Source organism: Lithobates pipiens, unplaced genomic scaffold (genome assembly GCF_037356315.1).
Source record: "Lithobates pipiens isolate NorthernLeopardFrog02 unplaced genomic scaffold, aLitPip1_a1.2 Scaffold_1, whole genome shotgun sequence".
Lineage (NCBI taxonomy): Eukaryota > Metazoa > Chordata > Amphibia > Anura > Ranidae > Lithobates > Lithobates pipiens.
The window spans coordinates 223995167-224016662 of NW_027507685.1; the positions used below are offsets into that span (position 1 = coordinate 223995167).

The window sequence follows — 21496 nt, forward strand, 5'->3', positions numbered from 1 at the left end:
GGGGCCGGACATGGCGTAGATGACTGCGGATTCTGCGGGGATCTTTTGCCAGAGTGGGAGCAAATACCTGTATTAGGTATCTGCTCCTCCCTGAAAGGTGCCCAATGTGACACTGGAGGATCAGTGGAAATCATTGCAGCTCTATGAAAAACGTGACTGCTGCCCCTCTCTGCCAATCCCTCCACTGGCTTCCCCTACCCCACCGTGTAAAATTCAAAATGCTAACCACAACATACAAGGCCATCCACAACCTTACCCCAATCTACATCACCAATCTCATCTGCAGATATCACCCAAATCGTCCCCTCCGCTCCTCCCAGGACCTCCTGCTTTCTAGCTCCCTTGTTACCTCCTCTCATGCTCGCCTTCAAGACTTCTCCAGAGCCTCTCCCATCTTCTGGAACTCCCTGCCCCAGTCTGTCTGCTCAGCCCCTACCCTGTCCACCTTTAAGAGTTCCCTGAAAACTCATTTATTCAGGAAAGCCTATCCCACACCCACCTAACTGTCCCCGAGCCACCCCCATCAAATCATTCTCTGCAGCTATTACCTTTTGTACCACCACCCCCTCCCTTTAGAATGTAAGGTCTACGAGCAGGGCCCTCCTGTACCTTTTGTATTGTACTGTAATTGTGTTGTCCCCCCTATACATTGTAAAGCGCTGTTTGCGCTATATAGATCGATAATAATAATTTAAACGGATGCTCATCCATTTACATCTCTTCTGTCAACATCCACATTTTGAAATGGATCAAAGCCCTATTTTTGTCCTGTAAAAAAAACGGAACAGGTGTAAACAGAAAAACGGTCTGTTTTTGCATTGGTAGTGGATATAAAAAAAATAGATGAAACAAACAGAACATGCGTGGGAAAGGACCCTAAGGGCTCATTTACACTTGCTTCGGCTTCAACACGCATTAACGGCTAGTTTACACTTGCTGCAAAACAAGGCTTCGGACTGGCCTTGCCAAAGCTCTGGTTACTAAATAAAATGTTAACTTACAGTTCTGTTTACACCTTAGTTTTGCATTCCATTGCTTTGGGTTTTCTTAAAAAATTATACCCCATGTCGCTTTAGTTGTGCTTCAAAGCGTCTTCAAAGCCCTTATAGAAGTCTATAGCAAAGCTCACTTGAAGCCCCACAAAGCCTCATCGAAGCAATAAGCAAAATCAAGGTGTAATCAGGACTGTAAGCTAACCATGTTATTTAGTGACAGGAGCTTTGACTGGGGTTCAGAGAGCTTTAAAGGGGAGGGCCACCCTGAAAAACAAAAAAATGTTAAAAATTACAAAAAAATCAAAAAAAAAAAAAAATGAGAAAAATTTTTTTTTTTTACTTACCAGAAATGCCTGTTGCTAGGCACTTTCTCCTAATCTTCCTCTTCCTCCTCCGCGGAGATCTTCTGTCTTCTGTCTTCGTCGCGGCGTCTTCTGGGTAATGAGTCGCGCTGTGTTCTGGGAACTGTGTGTTCCAGAACACAGCGCGTCCCATTCAGAAAGCGCTGCGGGACTCGCGCATGCGCAGTAGCTGCGGGACTCGCGCATGCGCAGTAGGAAACGGGCAGTGAAGCCATAAGGCTCCGCTGCCTGTTTCCCTTACAAGGGATGGCGGCGCCGGGACCCGAGAGCCGAGGGACGGGTCGGCCTCGGGCGGCCGACATCGCGGGCGCCCTGGACAGGTGAGTGTGTTTATTAAGTCAGCAGCTGCAGTGTTTGCACCTGCTGACTTTTTTTTTTTTTTTTATAACCGGCCCTCCGCTTTAACAAAGCCTGTCCGAAGCCATGTTTTGAAGCAAGTGTAAACTAGCCTTAAGAAATAGGACAGACTGTCAGGTGGGCTAACTCTCTAGCATCTACCAAATACTGAAATATAATTTTTGTCTTGCCTGATCCTTTAACCACTTGACCCACAAAAGATTTACCCCCCTTCATGACCAGGCCATTTTTTTTTGCAATATGGCACTGCATTACTTGAAACTGACAATTGTCTGGTAGTGTGAAACTGTACCCAAAAAGAATGTATGTCCCCTTTTTCCCCACAAATAGAGATTTCTTCTGGTAGCATTTGATCACCTCTGAGGTTTTTATTTTTTGTGCTATAAACAAAAAAACCTGACCAAATTTCTTCTTCAGTTTAGGCCAATATGTGATCTGCTACATATTTTTGGTAAATAATCCCAACAAGCGTATATTGATTGGAAGCAATTTTTCGTGGGCAGTTTGTCAGCACTTTACAGATTAATTCTTTGCAAATATGAGTACAAACCTTCCTTTATCTCACCCAAGTTGTATCCCGCAATAAACGTAATGAAACTACGCAAATGACTGCTCATTGTCTCAAGCGATAGATGGGGATCTGGCAGCAGGGTGATTGGCGGATTGCTAGTAACCAAGTGGTAACCATACCGCTACACACACACACACGCACACACACACACATATATATACATAGATAGATAGATAATATCGTGCGGTGGACAAATCAAGTACCTGAAACTTTTTGGGGGCCAGTGATATACAGTGATCAGTACTAAAAAAATATGCACTGTCGCTATACTAATGACACTGGCAGGGAAGGGTTTAAAATCAGAGGCGATGAAAGGGTTAACTGTGTGCCTAGCCAGTGCTTTCTCACTGTGGGGGAGGTGCTTTGACTATGGGAATGCATTTATCCATGTTCCTGCAGGAACACAGGATCAATACCTTGCCTTCTGATAGAACGGCAATCTGCCTTGTTTACATAGGCAGATTACCATTCTGCCTGTGTACTGTCTAATCAGCAGGTGCTGGTGGAGATCGAGTCCATGGTGGTGATGGGCTGCCGATTGTGTGTGAGGGGGTCTGCAAGTGGTTAAACTGCTTCCGACAACATTTAGCAATGTCACTGGTTGAAGCAGTTGTAATTTCTTACTTCTTGAATTAGTACAATTGACTTGCATATCCTCTAATCGTATTTTTATTTTATGTTTTTGTTTTATTTTTATTTTTTTGTTTTAGGTAAAATGGTGATTTGATTAAAACCCCTGTCAAGTTTTTATTGCTGTCTGTGTCACCACTCTGTAGTTTCACTCTGTCTCTTTGTCTTGGTGACCATTATTATTACTGAGAGAGTATGATAGAAAAGCCCAACATTTTAACAGGACAGAGACATCACAAAATAAAGTGACAGGGATTTTAATCCTTGCGTGCTGTAAAAAAAAAAAAAGTTTGGGTTATACTTATAATTTATCACAATTCTAAACTGTTATTATTTAGAAAGGTTGTTTCATATTAGAATGTAAGCTCTTATGAGCAGGGCCCTCTTAGCTCTTTTATATTTTATTGTATTGTAACTGTACTGTCTCCCTTTAGATTGTAAAGCACAGCACATGCTGTTGGCGCTGTATAAATCCTGTATAACAATAATAATTTAGAAACATTCCAGAATCTGAATACCACTTTTGCAGAATAAATGGGTTTATATCCTGTGAATTACTCTAAATTACCCTCTGCACCACATATACTACTCCATATACATTTTCCTTTTAGGCCAAAGTTCTATTTTGGTCTCATCTGACCAGAGCACCTTCTTCTACATTTTGCTTCCCGTTTGCTGTGTCCCCCACATGGCTTCTCGCAAACTGCAAACAGGACTTCTTATGGCTTTCTTTCAACAATGGCTTTCTTCTTGTCACTCTTCCATAAAGGCCAGATTTGTGGAGAGCACGACTAATAGTTGTCCTGTGGACAGATTCTCCCACCTGAGCTGTGGATCTCTGCAGATCCTCCAGAGTTACCATGGGCCTCTTGGCTGCTTCTCTGATGAATGCTCTCCTTGCCCGGCCTGTCAGTTTAGGTGGACGGCCATGTCTTGGTAGGTTTGCCGTTGTGCCATACTCTTTCCATTTTTGGGTGATCAATTGAACAGTGCTCCGTGAGATGTTCAAAGCTTGGGATATTTTCTTATAACCTAACCCTGCTTTAAACTTCTCCATAACATTATCCCTGACCTGCCTGGTGTGTTCCTTGGCCTTCATGATGCTGTTTGTTTACTAAGGTCCTCTAACAAACTTCTGAGGGCTTCGCAGAAGAGCTGTATTTATACTGAGATTAGATTAGACTGGTGGACTCTATTTACTAATTAGGTGATTTTTTAAGGCAATTGGTTCCACTAGATTTTAATTAGGGGTATCAGAGTAAAGGTGGCTGAATACATGCCACACTTTTCAGATATTTATTTGTAAACAAAATTGAAAACCATTTATCATTTTCCTTCCGCTTGACAATTATGTGTCACTTTGTGTTGGTCTATCACATAAAATCCCAAGAAAATACATTTACGTTTTTGGTTGTAACATGACAAAATGTGGAAAATTTCAAGGGGTGTGAATACTTTTTCAAGGCATTGTAACTCTAACCTTCACTCTATTCAGCACTGGAGCCAAAGGAAATTCCTGGCATTGTGGAGTATAGAGGTGTATGTGACTGGGCTAATGTTTGTTGTCACAATGGCAGTCTTAGTCCTGTGAAGCAGCCTGTAGCATAGTAAAGGCTTTTTCTTTTGCTGCCGTTGGCTGAATTCAGTGCTGGAGGGGAAAATCGAAAATAAATCTGTCTCTGAAAGTCTGCATTAAAGTGAACCTCTTGAAATGTTGTGCGTGCTATGTGCTCTCTCCCCCACCATACAGTATCAGGGAAGCACCTCCCTGCTGCTGCTCCTACTTTGCAAAGAGCCATATGGAACGTAGTTCAATTCCTGCTCCTCATCTACGGTGATTGCGATCACCTCTGGCCATCCAACCCTCATCTGCTACCACTTCTTTGGGTTTCCTGAATACCTGAGGCCTCCTCATTCTCTGACCTTTACCACCACACGATCACATGTTTGATTCTACACTAAAGGGGAGGGGGGACAGTCCTGCTGTACTAAATGACCCCAGCTCACACTCTACTAATGGCTCTAAAGTTTTTTGCAACACACCTACTGATTTGGTTGAGGTCTGTAGCTTGGAATCCTGTTTCTTCTTGCTCCTATAGCCTATCCCACCTTAAAAGTCTTTCTTAGCTCTGTCAGGTATGGCTAGGTCCTCTATACCGCCACTATTCCCAGTCTTGAGTTCTTTAGAGCCATTAGAACCTCCAAAAACATTCATGGTTCTCTCGCTGTTCCAAGTCTTTCTCTATAGAAATTGAAAACACCCTGGCAAGATGGTGTGACGCTTGAAGCCACCAGAAACATTTCTCTCTACTTTTTCAACAAAGTGGTTTCCCTTGTAACCCTCACCTCCGTGTTTGAACTGGTGCCCTATCCTGCAAGGACATTTTTCTGGTTTTGCTTATGGACAAGGTAGTGTTGGGGCTTAGGACTTTGTTTCTGCTTTTCACCTAAACCAGGAAACTGTTTCTCTGTCCCTTTGTTCAACTCCATTTTAAACAAAGGAAATTTCCCTTTGAATATGGCTTGTACTGTGTGTGTGCAAGAGTCTATCTCTCAGCTATAGCTTCTTTCATGAAGGCGTAGTCTCATTTTTTTGCCATCCCAGAAGTATCAAAATTGTGTCCTCAGCAACTGTTTCTCAGATTTGCCAGGCTACCATATGATCGTCTGTTTGCATCTTTTCCACATTGCAGGTGGATTTCGAGCCTTTAGCTGGTGTTGGTTTTGGCATTAGATCCTTCAGATGGTTCTTTGTACTATAGGCAGTCTCTATTTCTCATTTCATTTTTTCTTGGGCCTATTGGCATTTGTTTGCTGTGATAACCAACGGTTAGGCTGATTTTGGACCCTCTTAAAGTGAAAGCCTTTGTACTCATGGTCGGAGATTCCGTCTGATTTTGTCCGAAACTGTTGCATACACACGGTCGGACAAAGTTGTCGGAAAATCCAACGTGATGACGTTATTTCGTTACGACTGGACTATGTTCAGGCTAGTAGCCAATAGCTTTGGTGTAGGAATTTGATCTGAGCATGCGAGGCACTTTCTATGATCGGAATTCTCTACACATGATCAGAGTATGTCCGATTGGAGCATTTTGTCAGAAAATATTTCCGGAAAGTTGGAAAAGTTGGTCCGACGGATATTCCGACGGAAACAGTTCGACACAGACCACACACAGTCGGAATATCTGACAAAACACTCCGATCAGACGCATTCCGACAGAATCTCCGACCGTGTGTACAAGGGCTAAGACTTCCTGTATCCCTCAATGGACCAGCTGAAAATAGAATATTTGTACTTACCATAAAAGCTGTTTGAAGGTTCAAATTTAATTTGCTATAGCTTGTAATAGTCACATTCAACTGGACTTGTCCTATAATGTTTTGTAGCTCCTCCAAGCCACTTCCTCAGTTTTGAAAAGGTGGTTTAGAGAAACTACAAAACTCATTCAACTTTACAGAACAAAAATCATACACGTAAGCATTAATCTAGAACAGGGGTTCTCAACTTAGGAGCTCAAGTGGACCTCAAAAGCAGCCTTGACATCACCAAAGGGACTCACATAATGTTCAGTATATATAATGCTTAAGAGGACTGTCAGACTGCAGACCTAATAGAGGAAATAAGGGTCAGAGAGTGTGGACAGGATACATTGTTGGTTGGGGATATGCTGCAAAAGACAATACAAAACTGGGAACATGTTACATGAGGATAGTAGAGATCAATCTGCTGAGGTCCATGGGCCATACATCAGATACCAAAGGGCTACAGGTTTGGTAACAGGGATCTAGGAGCTGCAGTGCATAAAAGTCAAGTTATCTGAAGTATATAGGTCTATTCATTTGTATTGCTTAATATTTTCATCTGGGCTTGTGTGGATAGTGTGTTGAATGCAGTTACATGGGTACTGGATCCACTTTGAAATTCAGTGCCATGTGCAATTGGTCTCAAGGGAAGATCTGGTTAGTTGGTATAGGAAACAAAAAAGTTTTTTGGAAGTGATATCTTGTGCTATTATCTAACTGAAATGTCTTTTTACCTTTTCTGCCCATACAGACAGCGTGTACAACAACTCCCAAGGCTATGAGACGATGATGCAGATAGACTGTGAGGTTATGGACACCAGGGTAATCCAGATAAAGTCCTCTACAGTCCCTCCTTCTCTGCGCACACCTCACAGTCCTCCTCCACAGCAGGGGGCTTCACGTGGGAACCTTTCACTGTATTTACAGGACCAAACGTCACCGGATGATGGGCAGAACTGAGTTTAAGGGCGGGGGGGGGGGAGAATTAAGCTTAAAAGGGCAGAACACAAGCGCTTAACACTTTTATACAGAAACATGGAAATGTAAATATAATTATATGTATATAAGAGAATCTAGCCATGTGTGAGAGTGATTGAGAGGTTTTATCTTGGGTTTTCTTACATCTACAAGACTAGCTTTGGGATAGCTTTTCTAGCGGAAAGGTGCCAGGAGCAAAAATACATAATACAGCTTTTTTTTTCCGTCTAGGCCATAGCTGTATCGGGAAGCTGCTTTTGTAAATTGGATTTGAGGGAATACTAGACAGTTGTGAGTGTGTAAATAAGAAAATATATATATATTATGCTTATTTAGTGAGATGCTACAAAGAGCAGTGATGTGCTGTCTGTTAAGCAGGTCATACATGGATTGAAATTTCCATGATGTATGAGCAGGCTTCTTGTACAGATTGTCTTCTGTACAACCAGCTTGTTGGATTTTCCCCGCTCGATCAGCGGCACTGGGTATAGTCGGCAGCACTGATCAGTGTATTTTGATGGTGGGGATGTCTCCAGAATACAATAGCTCAGCAGTGAGGATTCCTCCATCCACATTGAGTGTCAGAATGGGGAAATTGAGTACTGTGAACAAAAAAAATGACTCTTCTATGGGCTGCATTACCAGAACCAGCCTATCATTACACCATTCCATAAAAGCTTCTGATTGGTTGGTCTGGGAGACAGCACATTGCTCTTTGTGGTTTTAAAAGGCTTGTTTATCAAGGCAAACTACAGTAATCAATAGCAACCAATTGGCTTTCAATATTGTTGGTTTACGCTATAACCTTTAACACAGTTCTCTATGCTGCCTTATTAGGTAAGACTGCCTGTGTGAATGTATGTAGCAGCGTTTGATGTCAAAAACTGGACTGTAGATATAATACGAGGCGTAATCTTGTATAATCCCTTATTACATAACAGATATCCGGTGTGTAGAAGGCTTGGACACCCCAGTATTAAATGATATCCCAACAAAAATTTTACATTTTTCAGTTTACCAGTCTGTAGATATGGTGGCTGCATTTGTTTTAATTTTTTAGGTGAAAAAAGAGAAGACTTTCTGCATATACAGAAAATACCCGTTAATCTTGCCAGAAATCCAATGTTTTTGTAACTTCCTATTTAATAAACTAATATTTCAAACAAGCTATTTATTGAAAACTATTACCCCTGCCCAATGTAATGCTTATGAGCAGAGAAAGACATATTTGTAGCCCTCTCCCAGGTTTGACTACCATTGCTTCCTTTAATGGATAAAGTTGAGTGAACGAGCATAGCCATTCCTATCACAGGAAGGGTGTCACTGGCAGGATCACCAGGTAAAAATAGAAAAAAAAAATCCAGAATAAAATAAATGAATGCAGCCACTATATCTAAGTACTGGTACACTGCAATATATACATTTTTTGTTTCTGCATTTAGATACGCTTTAAGCCTAGGCTCACAAGGATCGTGGTGTGGGAAGCACTGTGATCTGTGCATGTTTCCCCGCAGCACATTCCAGTTGCACTACCCATGCAATCTTCTGCGGGTGTCAGTACAAAGTTAAAGACACCCCAAACGCAAGTCACAAAGGCAGTGCGTTTGCCTACACTTGATCAAATGGTACCATGCCATCTGGCTGCAGTGCAGCTCCAAGAAAGGTGCATGCACATCTTTGGTGTGATGCAGTACAATTTGAGCTCATTCAAAATGAATGTGCTCAAATCTCACCACACTGAATCGCATTTGAATTGCACAGGAATGCAAAAATGCTAGGACACAAGAACCTCTTAATGGGATTTTTTTAGGGCATGAAAGACTTCATACTGTATAGAAGATCAAAACATTAATGCACATAAAGCACATTAAAATGTTATTCAATATACAACATGTAAAACAGTAGATGCGGTTACAATAAGTATATAAATGAATACCATTAGATAACCATGTATTCCTGTCCACCCTAAGATTAGGGAAACAGGATTTATCTAACGCGTTTTCAAAATTAATATGTTCTAGCTTTCCACTTCAGGGGTACATGATTGGCATAAGCAGTTATGTACAACAGAAGAGACAACATTATTTGTCCATAGACACAGTACATACTGACCATGATGTTCGTTACCACTAATCCGTGTGGGTAGAGGAAACTAGACTAATGACCGCATCCTATAAAATCCAGAGGGAAATATCCTTGCTACTGTGTACTGCCAGGTGGCCACCAGGTGGGGGTGCCAGGACCTCTGCCCATTGAGGGGTGTTAACAACAATTACTCTGTGCACTGGAATGCAGTGCGGTTCCTGTGCGATTCTTAGTGTGAATCAAGGCTTAATGTGGAAAAATGTAATAGTCAGAAACCCGCCCCAGACTGAATGGTGCAATTCTGTTTGCACGGCCAGGTACAAATAAAGGCAAAACGCCTGAAAATAATATGATCGCAGCCCCCACATCTGAGGGCTGGTAAGCTGCAACATATTATAATTTTGTGTTCAGTTAGGCTTTAAAGGGGGATCTCTAGCATTAAAGAAGGAAACTCCAACAGGGGAAGTATATGACTAGCAGCAGGCACTGTGTCTTTAGGTGGGAGGTAAATCCAGCAAAGTTTCCTTGAGTATTGACACCTATATTACATAGTTGTATAATCAACTAAACTGAAAATGTTGTGTGAATAAAAATCATCCTTTAGTAGTTGAGGTCCAGAGAAAGACATCTAGAATTACCTGTTTTGTGAAAGATGTGAACAATGTTGCAATACTGCTACGCCACTTAGAGCTCGTTCACACCAAAACGCAGTGTGGGAAACCCACGCTCCGTGCACGTTTCATGCAACACGTTCATAACGCACTGGCTGTTCAATCTGATGTGGGTGTCAATGTATTCATAACGGCACCGCAAACACAATTCGAAGTGCGTTTGCCTGCACTAGATCGCATGGTAGAGCAGTACTGTGCGATCTGGTGCAGTGTGTTTTGTGCATGCTTTACTTTTGGTTCGATCCAGTGCAATTAAAAAGTGGGCTGCACTAAATCACTTAGGAATTGCACAGGAACGCAGTTCGAACCGGCCCTTCAAGTGGATATTGCACAAAAGGCAAGCTCTACTTATTAGATCAGACCTCCCTCCTCCCATGTATAATCACTGCATAAAAGTGGACAAAAATTACCTAAAAAAAAAAATGTACCTTATTGTACTGGAGAGAGAAATCTCATTCATAGTCCTTCTAGCAAGATCCTAGGAATGGTATCCCAAATCTCCCATAATGAAGTCACCACTCTTCTCTTTATCATTGTACTGTAAGTGCAGGGAGGGTCCACGATGCCCTGCACTCACAGGAAACAATTTGAATGACGCTAGGCATCATTTAACCTGGAAGAAAATGGGCACTGGATGGGAATTTAAGATCCCATCCCGGAATTCTATTTATTATATATTTAAATTTTCATTTTTGTATTTATTTTTTTATTTTTTATGGGAAAAAATTATAGCTCTGTCCATATAACCCCACTATCTCTTTCCAGTTATCATTTTAGTATGCACATAGAATTGTAGAAATTCTGTTATCTTTCTGTAAACTTCTGTCCTTTTAAGGCCCCTTCACACAGCTGTTCTACTCACAGATCCCCTTCTGATTGGAGCGGGTTCTGCTCCATATGAAAGGGACCTAAGGCTCGTGTACACAGGCTCATTAGGGACACTCAACATACAATTCTGGCTTTATCACACACCAGGGAAGCCCAGGTGTTGTGTGCCACCACCCATAGACCTGAGTGGCTGTACTCTGGTAAACTGCGGTACTTGCGTACACCTCTGTATAGTGTACGGACATATTCCTTATACACAGATTTTCTGCATTTGTAGAATATGTCCATGTGCTATGTCTTGTCGATCGGCCACTGTATGCAGCACCTAGGCTTCCATGGTGCATAAAAAAAGCCTGAGTTTGTTGTATGTCCCTAATGTGCCGGTCTACGTGGAGCCATTAACTCTAACGTTATGCCTCCACTACGGTGAGACATGTCTGACGTCTTCTAAGCCTATTTAGGTAAAGTCTGTTTTTGACATCATCCTTCTCTTACCTTACCTTTATCTACTTATATATAATATTTATACTCTGTATATATGTGTGTGTTTTATTTATATTAAGGTGCGTGTATATAAATAAAATGTGAACATGTATACATGCGAATATAAATATGAATATATATGGCTGTATGTTTATATATTTAATAAAAGTTGCTCCACTAAAGGGAAATTCTATCACACAGGGAAATTAAAAAACAATTGCCTTATTGTGATGGCATAAAGGGAACTGTAGTGTAATGTGCTATGGTAAAGAGGCTCTCCATTCTTTCCATTTACAGAAGGGGCTGTTGAGTGATTTACACTTCTTGTGTATTAAAGCGGAAGTCAAGGTGCCAGGTTATGGACCGCTGGTATGTGCATGAAAAACCTTCACTTATAAAAATGATATAAATGTATGATATTGTTTTCTAAAATCAGGTCACATGATCCTAGGAGGAGTCATTGCAGAGGCTTTGATTGGTAACGGGATGTAGTCACCTGACGCTGGGAGATTTGCTCTTTGTGACATAAGGTGCTGCTGGTGCTGTCAGTCAGCTTGTATTGGTGGAGGGAGGGGGGTGGTTGCTGATGTAATTCAAGGTGGTATTAAACTCTGCAAACATTTTTTCCATTAAATGGGCCCCCTGCAAGTTTATGCCATGTTGTGCTAGTGTGCACTGCTTATTGGCACATTATGACAGACTTGGCTTTCAAACAGAGCCTTCCAGCACTTCCATCTTTACCTGATCTTTCTTCTGGCTTCACGCTCTCTGGTCATTTGAATAGCCAAATTGCATTGACGTTTCTCCCACGCATGTGCACAGGAGTCACCGTCGCGGCATGGCGCTCTACAGTCACAGCACTCCCAGGCTGAATTCACACATACTGCAGTGACAGATGTTTTACTGCACTGTAAAAGGTCTGTAACCTCAAGGACACACAGAAAACAGTTGTTTCCTTTGTTTTCCAATTCACCCTGCAATGCAGCCTAGCGCTGCTCTAAAATGCAGGCACTGTGCCAGATTGCATGGCAATGCACAGCAGCACATTGTGCGGCTGTACATCGCTATGAATGAAGTGTACGTTTTGTAGACTTCACATAAAGTTTGTACAAAAAGGGAGCCACGTGATGCACTGAATCGCGCACCACACTGCCCTCTATGGCAGCCGGCAGTGGAGAGTTGCCAGAGCAGTAAAACTCTCCGTCCACTTGCAGTTACAGTGCGATTACAGCCTCAGTGTGACATGAATACCAAACGTACTGTGCATGTGCCATTGGCATCATTGACTGGAGCTGATGTGAAGATCTACTTAATGGTGCAAGTCCATGCTGTTTCCAAAGTACCTACAGGTATGACTTATTAAAAGCTTACCTGTAGGGAAAACTATTGCTTTAAGAGTGCATTCTCAGTGTGCCCTCCTAGCTGTGGTGTCCAGATGGCTGCTCTTTTATTTCAGTACCACTATTACAGTCAATAGAAACTGTTACCTAACTTGGTAATTAAATGTAATGTCTTGCAAGAATGATGGCTGCGGAGCAGTAATTGAAAGATAAGGATTGCTACAGCCTAAAAAACAATGCATTGAAATCCACTTTAATTGACATCAGGACAGAGGGCTGTGTAAAATGTGGAGCCATATCTGAGATCATTCGTGTTTTTTTTCTTTTTTTTTTTCTTTTATCAAACAAATTTTATTAGAACATTTAAAAAAAAAAAAAAGTTTACATAACTCTCACATAAATGAAGTTTCGGAGGAGGGACTACCAAAATGAAAACTTCTCTCTATTAGATTGTAAGCTCCCAGGAGCAGGACCCTTCTAACCATCTTGTATTGAATTGTATTGCTGCTGTATTGTCTCCCATTATATTGTAAAGTGCTGCACAAGCTGTTGGCACTAAATAAATTATGTATAATAATAATATAATAATATTGAATAGGTAGAGGCAGCGGCTCCCTTAACAGCTAGTCTGTCCTGACATGCCTAGCTTTTGGTCGAGGCCTAAATTTCGTACAGTCCTCGGCTTTCCTATGGAAGTCAGTGTAGCACTGAACAGCCCTTCACTGTGAGTCGGTAAAAAGAATTTCTGGAGAACCTCTTTAGTATTCATTGGAAACAGTGTTGGTGTGCAGTAACCTCTAGCAATAAATCTGAAAGCAGATTTTATTAGCCAGTCTTCTTTAATTGTTAAAGAGACAGTCCGTCCAAAAATGTTTCCTAATGGTTTCTGCATCTCTTGGGGATTCCGCCCTGTGCACAGTTTTTATGAAGGCTCCGCTTTTCTTATTAAACTTTTTGTATATTTTATTTTATGAAGGATGCAACAGAAGGAATGCCCTAAGTGGGGCAAGACGCTCCCAATTCCAAAGTGAAAAGGGCATTTTCCCAGATTTTGTCCCCAAGAAACATTAGAGAATAAGGCAGCTCATAAATTTTTTTTTTTTAATGAAAAAAAAACATATGATTCCCCCATTCACATATTTGATGTGGACGGGGAAATTCTTCCGCTGTGCTATTATGTTCTGATGCTGGGGAGCCCTCCAGACATCAAAATGCAATGATCAGTGGTGACAGCTATAGCCGGTGGCACTGATTGATTGGCAAAAACCCCACAGGCTGGTTGTATACAAATTGAATGGTAGATCAACTTGCGTACAACCAAGGTGTCCATATGTGGCCCAAAATTTGTCCAGTCCCTGCTGAACTGGCTAAATTTCGGTCCATGTATGGCTGGCTTAAGATGTTCTATGAAAGGAATATCACTTAAAGTGTCAGAGAATGCTACAGATACAATTATTTTATTTTTTTCTAAATTGTTGCCTGGCTGTTATGCTTACCTTCTGGCTTCCATACTTCCTGAGTCTCCAATCACAGAACTTGTATGCAGATCTGGTAAGTCAAAATAAATTCAAAAGTCCTTATTTGCATAATATTCAGGGTCAATGATTGATCGTCTTGAAGCCAGAGGGACAGCGTGACAACCAGTCATCTAGCATTTTCAGAAGATGAGGTCAGGAATAGGCAGCCTCCATGTTTTCATTACAATCTGATTCCTGATTGGTAGTTGCGGGTTTCCTCTCACCACCACTGTTTTCCATGCAATCAAAATGGTTTGTATACTTTTTTTTGACAGGGTTATGTATATTTGTACATGAGATGTACCAGCAGATTGGTATATGAACTGAAGTGCTTTTCTAGGGATTTTTTTTATTTTAGTTTATTGTATGAATGTGAGAATTGTGTATGTGTGGGTGAGAGAAAGTATAACAGGGTACAGGATTCTGTTTTAGTTGCTGTCATTTCTTTGTATTTTGTTAAGTTGATTTTTATAATAAATATTGAGAAAGAGAAAAAAAATGGTCTCATTTATTTATTTGACAAAGATCAAAAGATTATGTCTGACGAAAAGTGTGGTGTGTACTGTGAGGTGACGGCAAGAGTGGTACACTGTGCTGTGATTTGATGGTGAGACTCTATGCTGTGCTGTGAGGCGATGGAGAGATTCATATACTGTGCTGTGAAGTGATGGCGAGATGTGTGTACTGTGGTTTGATGGTGCGACCCTTTACTGTGCCATGAGGTGATGGCAAAACTTGTAAACTGTGCTGTAAAGGTGATGGGAGAGATTTGTATTCTGTGCTGTGAGGTGATGGGAGAGATTTGTATACTGTGCTGTGAGGGGATGGGAGAGATTTGTATACTGTGCTGTGAAGTGATGGGAGAGACTCGTATACTGTGCTGTGAGGTGATGGGAGAGACTTGTATACTGTGCTGTGAGGTGATGAAGAGATTCATATACAATTCTATGATAATGAGGTAAGACATGTATAGTGTGCTGTGTTGTGATGGTAAGAGATAACGGAGAGACTTGTATACTCATATTCTGTGCTGTGAGGTGATGGGAGAGACTTGTATACTGTACTGTGAGGTGATGAGAGAGATGTGTATACCGTGGTTTGACGGAGAGACTCTATACTGTGCCATGAAGTGATGGTGAGACTCTATACTGTGCTGAGGTGATGGGAGAGACTCGTATACTGTGATGTAAGGTGATGGGAGAGACCCATATAACTGTCATGTGAGGTGATGGGAGAGACTTGTATATTGTGCTGTGAAGCAATGGAGAGTTGTGTATGCTGTGCTTTGATGGTGAGACCCTATACTGTGCTGTGAGATGATGGGAGAGACATGCTGTGTTGTGAGATGATGGGAGAGACTCATACCTTTTAAGTCTATATATATTTTGACACAGACACAATTTTTTTTTTCAGGTATTTATTAAAACTTATTCAAGCTATAGTTGTATAATGGATATAAGCTGAAAGTGCACACTCTCGGGTTTAATTTGAGGGTATGTACATCCAAACCAGAGAATGTGTTTAGGAATTGCAGCTCTTAAGAATAGCTACCCCCCCCCCCTTTTTTTCAAGGCACCAAAAGTAATTGGACAATTGAATCAAAAGCTGTTTCATGGCCAGATATGGTCTACTCCTTCGTTATTTCTTCATCAATGAAGCAGGTAAAAAATCTGGAGTTGATTCTAAGTGTGGTATTTGCATTTGAAATCTATTGCTGTGAACCTATATCATGCATTCAAAGGAGATGTCCATGCAAGTGAAATCAGCCATTGTAAGGCTTTAAAAACAAAACAAATCCATCAGGGAGAGAGCAGCAACATTAGGAGTGGCCAAATCAACAGTTTGGTACATTCTGAGGAAAGACGAACGCACTGGTAAGCTCGGCAACATAAAAAGGCCTGGACGTCCACAGAAGACAACAGTGGTGAATGATCGCAGGATCCTCTCTATGGTAAAGAAAAGCCCATTCACAACATCCAGACACGTGAAGGACACTCTCCAGGAGGTGGGCGTATCATTGTCAAAGTCTACGATCAAAAGACTTCATAAAAGCAAATACAGAGGGTTCACCACAACTATTCATAAGCCTGAAGAATAGAAAAGCCAGATTAGACTTTGCCAAATAACATGTAAATAAGCCAGACCAGTTCTGGAAATGCATTCTTTGGACAGATGAAACTAAGATTAATCTGTACCAGAATGGCAGGAATAGAAAAAGCGTGGAGAAGGCTTTGAACAGCTCATGATCCGAAGCACACAACATTCTCTGTAGTCACATGGTGGAGCTTGCAGTGTGATGGCATGGGCATGCATGGCTTCCAGTGCCACTGGGTCATTGATGTTTATTGATGATGTGACAGAAGCAGCCGGATGAATTTTGCAGTGTTTAGAATTATACGGTCAGCCCAGATTCAGCCAAATGCAGCAAAGTTGATTGGATGGCGGTTCACAGTACGGATGGACAATGATCCAAAACACACTGCAAAAGCAACCCAGGAGCTGTTGAAGGAAAAGAAGTGGACTATTCTGCAATGGCCTAGTCAGTCACCTGATCGCAACCCAACTGGCAAAAAAGGCAAAACTAAAGGCAGAAAGGCCCACAAAGAACAACTGAAGACAGCTGCAGTTAGAGCCTGGCAAAGCATCAGAGAGGAGGAAGCCCAGTCTTTGGTAATGTCCATGGGTTCTAGACTTCAGGCAGGCATTGTCAGTAAAGGATTCTCAACAAAATATTAAAAAATATTTACATTCCCTGAGATAACAATAAAAATGATAAAAAAATTAAAATTAAAGGAACAGTTTAAAAATAAAATAAAAAAGCAAAATAAATTATTAAAAAAAAGCACCACTGTCCCCCTCTCGCGCAAAGGCAAACGCAAGTGTTGGTATGGAGTCATATGTAAACAGCAATTACACCCTGCATGTGAGGTATCACGCGAAGGTCAGATCGAGGGCAGTAATTTTAGCAGTAGACCTCTTCTGTAAACCTAAAGTGGTAACTTGTAAAGGCTTTTAAAAATGTATGTAGTTTGTTGCCGCTGCACGTTTCTGCGCAATTTTAAAGCATGTCGTGTTTGGTATCCATGTACTCGGCCTAAGATCATCTTTTTTTATTTCATCAAACATTTGGGCAATATAGTGTGTTTTAGTGCATTAAAATTTAAAGTGTGTTTTTTCCACACAAAAACATGTGTTTGAAAAATCGCTGTGCAAATACTGTGTGGGGAAAAAAAATGAAATACCCACCATTTTAATCTATAGGGCCTTTGCTTTAAAAAAAATATATTGATGATATGATGTGTGACATAAGCTTGGGGGAAAAAAAAGACACATTTTTATTTTTTTGCACAAAGTTGTCACTAAATGATATATTGCTCAAACATGCCATGGGTAAATTTGAAATTACACCCCAAAATACATGCTGTTGCTTCTCCTGAGTACGGGGATACCACGTGTGAGACTTTTTGGGAGCCTAGCCGCGTACGGGACCCCAAAATCCAAGCACCGCATTCAGGCTTTCTAATGCCGCATACACACGATCAGATTATCTGGCGGACTTAGTCTGGCGGACAAACCGCCGGAAAGTCCACCAAATTTCCGAACGAGCGGACCTGCCCGCACACGGGACTTTTCCAGCGGACTATCCGCCGTACTTTTGAAATGAACGGACTTGCCCACACACAAAGCCCGTTCATTTTGAACGCTGCTCCAGGTAGCCGGGACTAGCGAAGGAAGTCAATGTCGCCGCCTTTGGCGACGAGATTGACATGTCGCTGGCCCCCCCACCCCAAAGCACCTTGTCCCCATGTTGATGAGGACAAGGGCCTCTTCCCGACAACCCTGGCCATTGGTTGTCAGGTTCTGCGGGCGGGGGGCTTATCGGAATACCGGCCCCCCACCCTATGTGAATGAGTATGGGGTACAATGTACCCCTACCCATTCACCTGTGAAAAAAAATTAAATAAAACACAACACACAAGGGTTAAAAATAATTTATTGCACAGCTCCGGGGGTCTTCTTCTGTCTTGGGGGGTCTTCTCGCCGGACTCGTCCGCTATCTTCTGCTCTTTTGCTAGCTCTTTTACTAGCGGAGGAGCCCGGCTTTCTTCTTCGTCGCTGCCGCCCGGGGGTCTTGTCCCTCTCTAGCACACACACGGCCGTATTGTCCGGCGGACAGTTTTTGAGTCAAAACTACTTTCTAAGTCCGCTGGACTTTTGGGTAAAAAAAGTCCGCCGGAGCCCACACACGGGCGGATTGACTCGAGTCCGCCAGACTTTTCCGCCGGATAGTTTGATCGTGTGTACGAGGCATAAGGGTGTAAATTTTTTGATTTCACTCCACACTGCCTATCCAGTTTCAGAGGCCATGGAATGCCCAGATGGCACAAACTCCCCCAAATGACCCCATTTTGGAAAGTAGACACCCCAAGCTATTTGCTGAGAGGTATAGTGAGTATTTTGCAGACCTCGTTTTTTGTCACGAAGTTTTGAAATTTGAAAAGAAAAAAAATGTTTTTTTTCTTTTCTGTCTTAATTTTCAAAAACAAATGAGAGCTGCACAATACTCGCCATGCCTCTCGACAAATAGCTTTGGGTGTCTACTTTCCAAAATGGGGTCATTTGAGGGGGTTTTGTGCCATCTTGACATTTTATGGCCTTCAAAACCGTGATAGGTAGTGCGGAGTGAAATCAAAAATTTACGCCCTTAGAAATCCTGAAGGCAGTGCTTGGTTTTTGGGGCCCCGTACACGGCTAGGCTCCCAAAAAGTCACACATGTGGTATCCTCGTACTCAGGAGAAGCAGCAAAATGTATTTTGGGGTGCAATTCCACATATAATGATGGCATGTGTGAGCAATGTATTATTTTTTTGTCGGGGGGGGGGGGGGGGGGGTTGTACTGCCCTGCCATTTTAGCAACTTAGAAATTAGATAAGCAGTCATATAAACTAAAAGCTGTGTAAATTCCAGAAAATGTACCGTAGTTTGTAGATGCTATAACTTTTGCGCAAACCAATAAATATACGCTTATTGACATTTTTTTTTTTTACCAAAGACACATGGCTAAATACATTTTGGCCTAAATGTATGACTAAAATTTAGTTTATTGGATTTTTCTTATAACAAAAAGTAGAAAATATATTTTTTTCTCTTATATTCACCGACCGACACAGCTCCTCTCTTAGCCAATGGGTTGTATACCTCACCTCTAGGAGAATACTAAGCAAAAAGTTGTAATACAACACTCAGAACTTTCAGTTCAGCCCAGGGGGCGGTCCCTTAGGTATCAACCCTCCTGTCTGCCAGCAGACCTGTTTTATTTTGCCTAGTGAAGGAGAAAGATCTTGGAACCCTGCGGGCCCATAGGTCCCTGTTTTTTTTATGCAGAAGCTTTGCTTTTTGCTCAAGATGAGCGATCCTGTGATCTTCTATCAACAGCCGGCTGGGTGACAGGCTGGTTCACTTATCCTTGTAGTCTCCCCAGTCCGTCCATCGAGTGTGTGCAGGTCGCAGCTACGGCTCGGCAAGCCACGACAAAACCTCAGCTCCAGAGGTGGTCGGTGAGCTTTTATGCTCCGGGGCATACATATGACCGGGCTACTGATGTCTGTGTCGCAGTATGCCGGGCCAGCAGTCTACCCTGTACTGATCAGAGAGTAGTTCTGCCATGGAATGTCTCCCAGCTCTTCAGGACTGGTAAGTACGGCTCGCCCTGCCTTGGTGGGGCTGAGCAGCTGGGCATTCCCTGGGAGGTTGATTCGGGGGCCCCCTCATCCCCCTCTCTTCCCTCCCCTGTCCCTATCTTCCCTCCCTCCCCCCTCCGGGGGGGGATGCTGCATGTGACTGCTGAGCGGTGTGTGTGTACCCATACAGGGGATCTCTGAGGGCTCTCACCTGGATGGGGGGGCTGGCTGGATAGCGGGGGTCCTGTGTTTCTGTTATCTGGATGTGCCTCTGAGGGTCTGCTGTGGTCTGGGGCAGCGCTGCGTATTTTTCACCTCATGGCATGGCCGGCGGCCATTTTAGGTGTGGGCAGGGCAGCATGGCTTGCTGGACTTCAGTGGCCATTTTCAGAGTGATTTCCTATTCAGGACACTGGTGGCCATTTTCTGGAAGCCTGAACACGTTGTCAGTGTTCTCTAGCAGCAACATAGCTCATATGCTCTCACAGCCGTTTTCCCTGTGTTTCCTGTCTGTGTACTGGATGCTGGGCGGCCATTTTATTGAATCCTAAGCATATTTCTAGATCGTTTACCGATCATTCCAGTGGCTGCCACCGACACAGTTTTGGTTTCCTCTGCACTTGGGAGCACTCAGGGACTACAGGCACCACTTGTGGACAGAGCAGAACTCTTCAGGGTGGTGAGTCCGGCGGGAATGAGCCCCTCAGTCAGCGGCAGCAGGGAGGGTGGGACTGTAACTGTCCTAAGTCCCCTTTGGGTGGCAGACAGGGTAGGGTCAGCATGGCTTCAGAAACTAGTGTTTCTTCCCCCAAAAACCCAGGCAATTGCAACCAGGTCACCTGCAGACTGCGCTGTGCCCATGGACACCCTGATGGCGGTCCTCAATTCGTTCGTTGCTAAGATGGAGGCGGTGCGTGGGAAGATGGGTGCAATAAGGTGGACCCTGCCCCCCCCTCCTCTGGGGAGAGCCCTGATGCAGACTCGGGCCCTGCTGAGGCTCGTGACCCCTCTTCTGTCTTGTCAGATGACGCTGACCAGGACAGTGAGGATGAGTCCCTGTCCGGTTCCGGGTGCGTAAAAGCTCTTGTTGGAGCACTTATCACAGCTGTGCGTGATACCCTGAAAATTCAGGAGCCAGCAGGTCTCCCTGCTGATGTAACGGTCCCTTTTGGGTCCCAAAAGCCAGCACGTTCACCTAAGGTGTTCCCGTATCTGACTTATTTTGACAAGTTCACTTACAGGGAATGGGGTCACACGCAACGGACCTTTTCGGTCCCCATATACATGGCGGTGCATTACCCCTTTGAGGGAAGCCTTCTCAGGAAGTGGTCGGCTCCTCCGGTCGTGGACCCCCATTATCCAGGTTAAATAGGTAACCATGATCCCGGTAGTGGGGACTCCTGCATTTAAGGATCCCACGGACAGTAAGGCCGAGGCAGTAGCTCGTTCCTTGTTTACGGTTGCGGGATCCGCTGTTCGACCAGTACTGGCATTCGCACTTGTGTTGCAGACACTGACTGAGTGGGCAAACCTTTTGCACTGCAAATTGGGAGAGCAGCAGGCTTCTCCTGTCTGCGTGGAACTAGCAGACCAACTAGTGCAAGGCCTAAGTATGTTTGTGACGCAACCCTGGATAACCTCCCTCTGTATTTAGGGCTTCAGTGTCAGCTGTGGTGCTAGGGCGCCTGTTT

The 21496-nt window shown here is 43.0% G+C and overlaps 1 protein-coding gene across 2 annotated transcripts in view; it reads left to right on the forward strand.

Moving 5' to 3' along the window:
- ATF6B (activating transcription factor 6 beta) overlaps positions 1 to 14622 on the forward strand; it is a 66822-nt gene extending 52200 nt beyond the window's left edge. For both annotated transcript variants that reach the window (XM_077483609.1, XM_077483619.1), the window contains exon 17: positions 6973 to 14622. In XM_077483609.1, coding sequence (XP_077339735.1) covers positions 6973 to 7181 — 209 coding nt within the window. In that variant the 3' untranslated portion in view covers positions 7182 to 14622. The remainder of the gene's footprint in view (positions 1 to 6972) is intronic.
- Positions 14623 to 21496: the final 6874 nt, after the last annotated feature.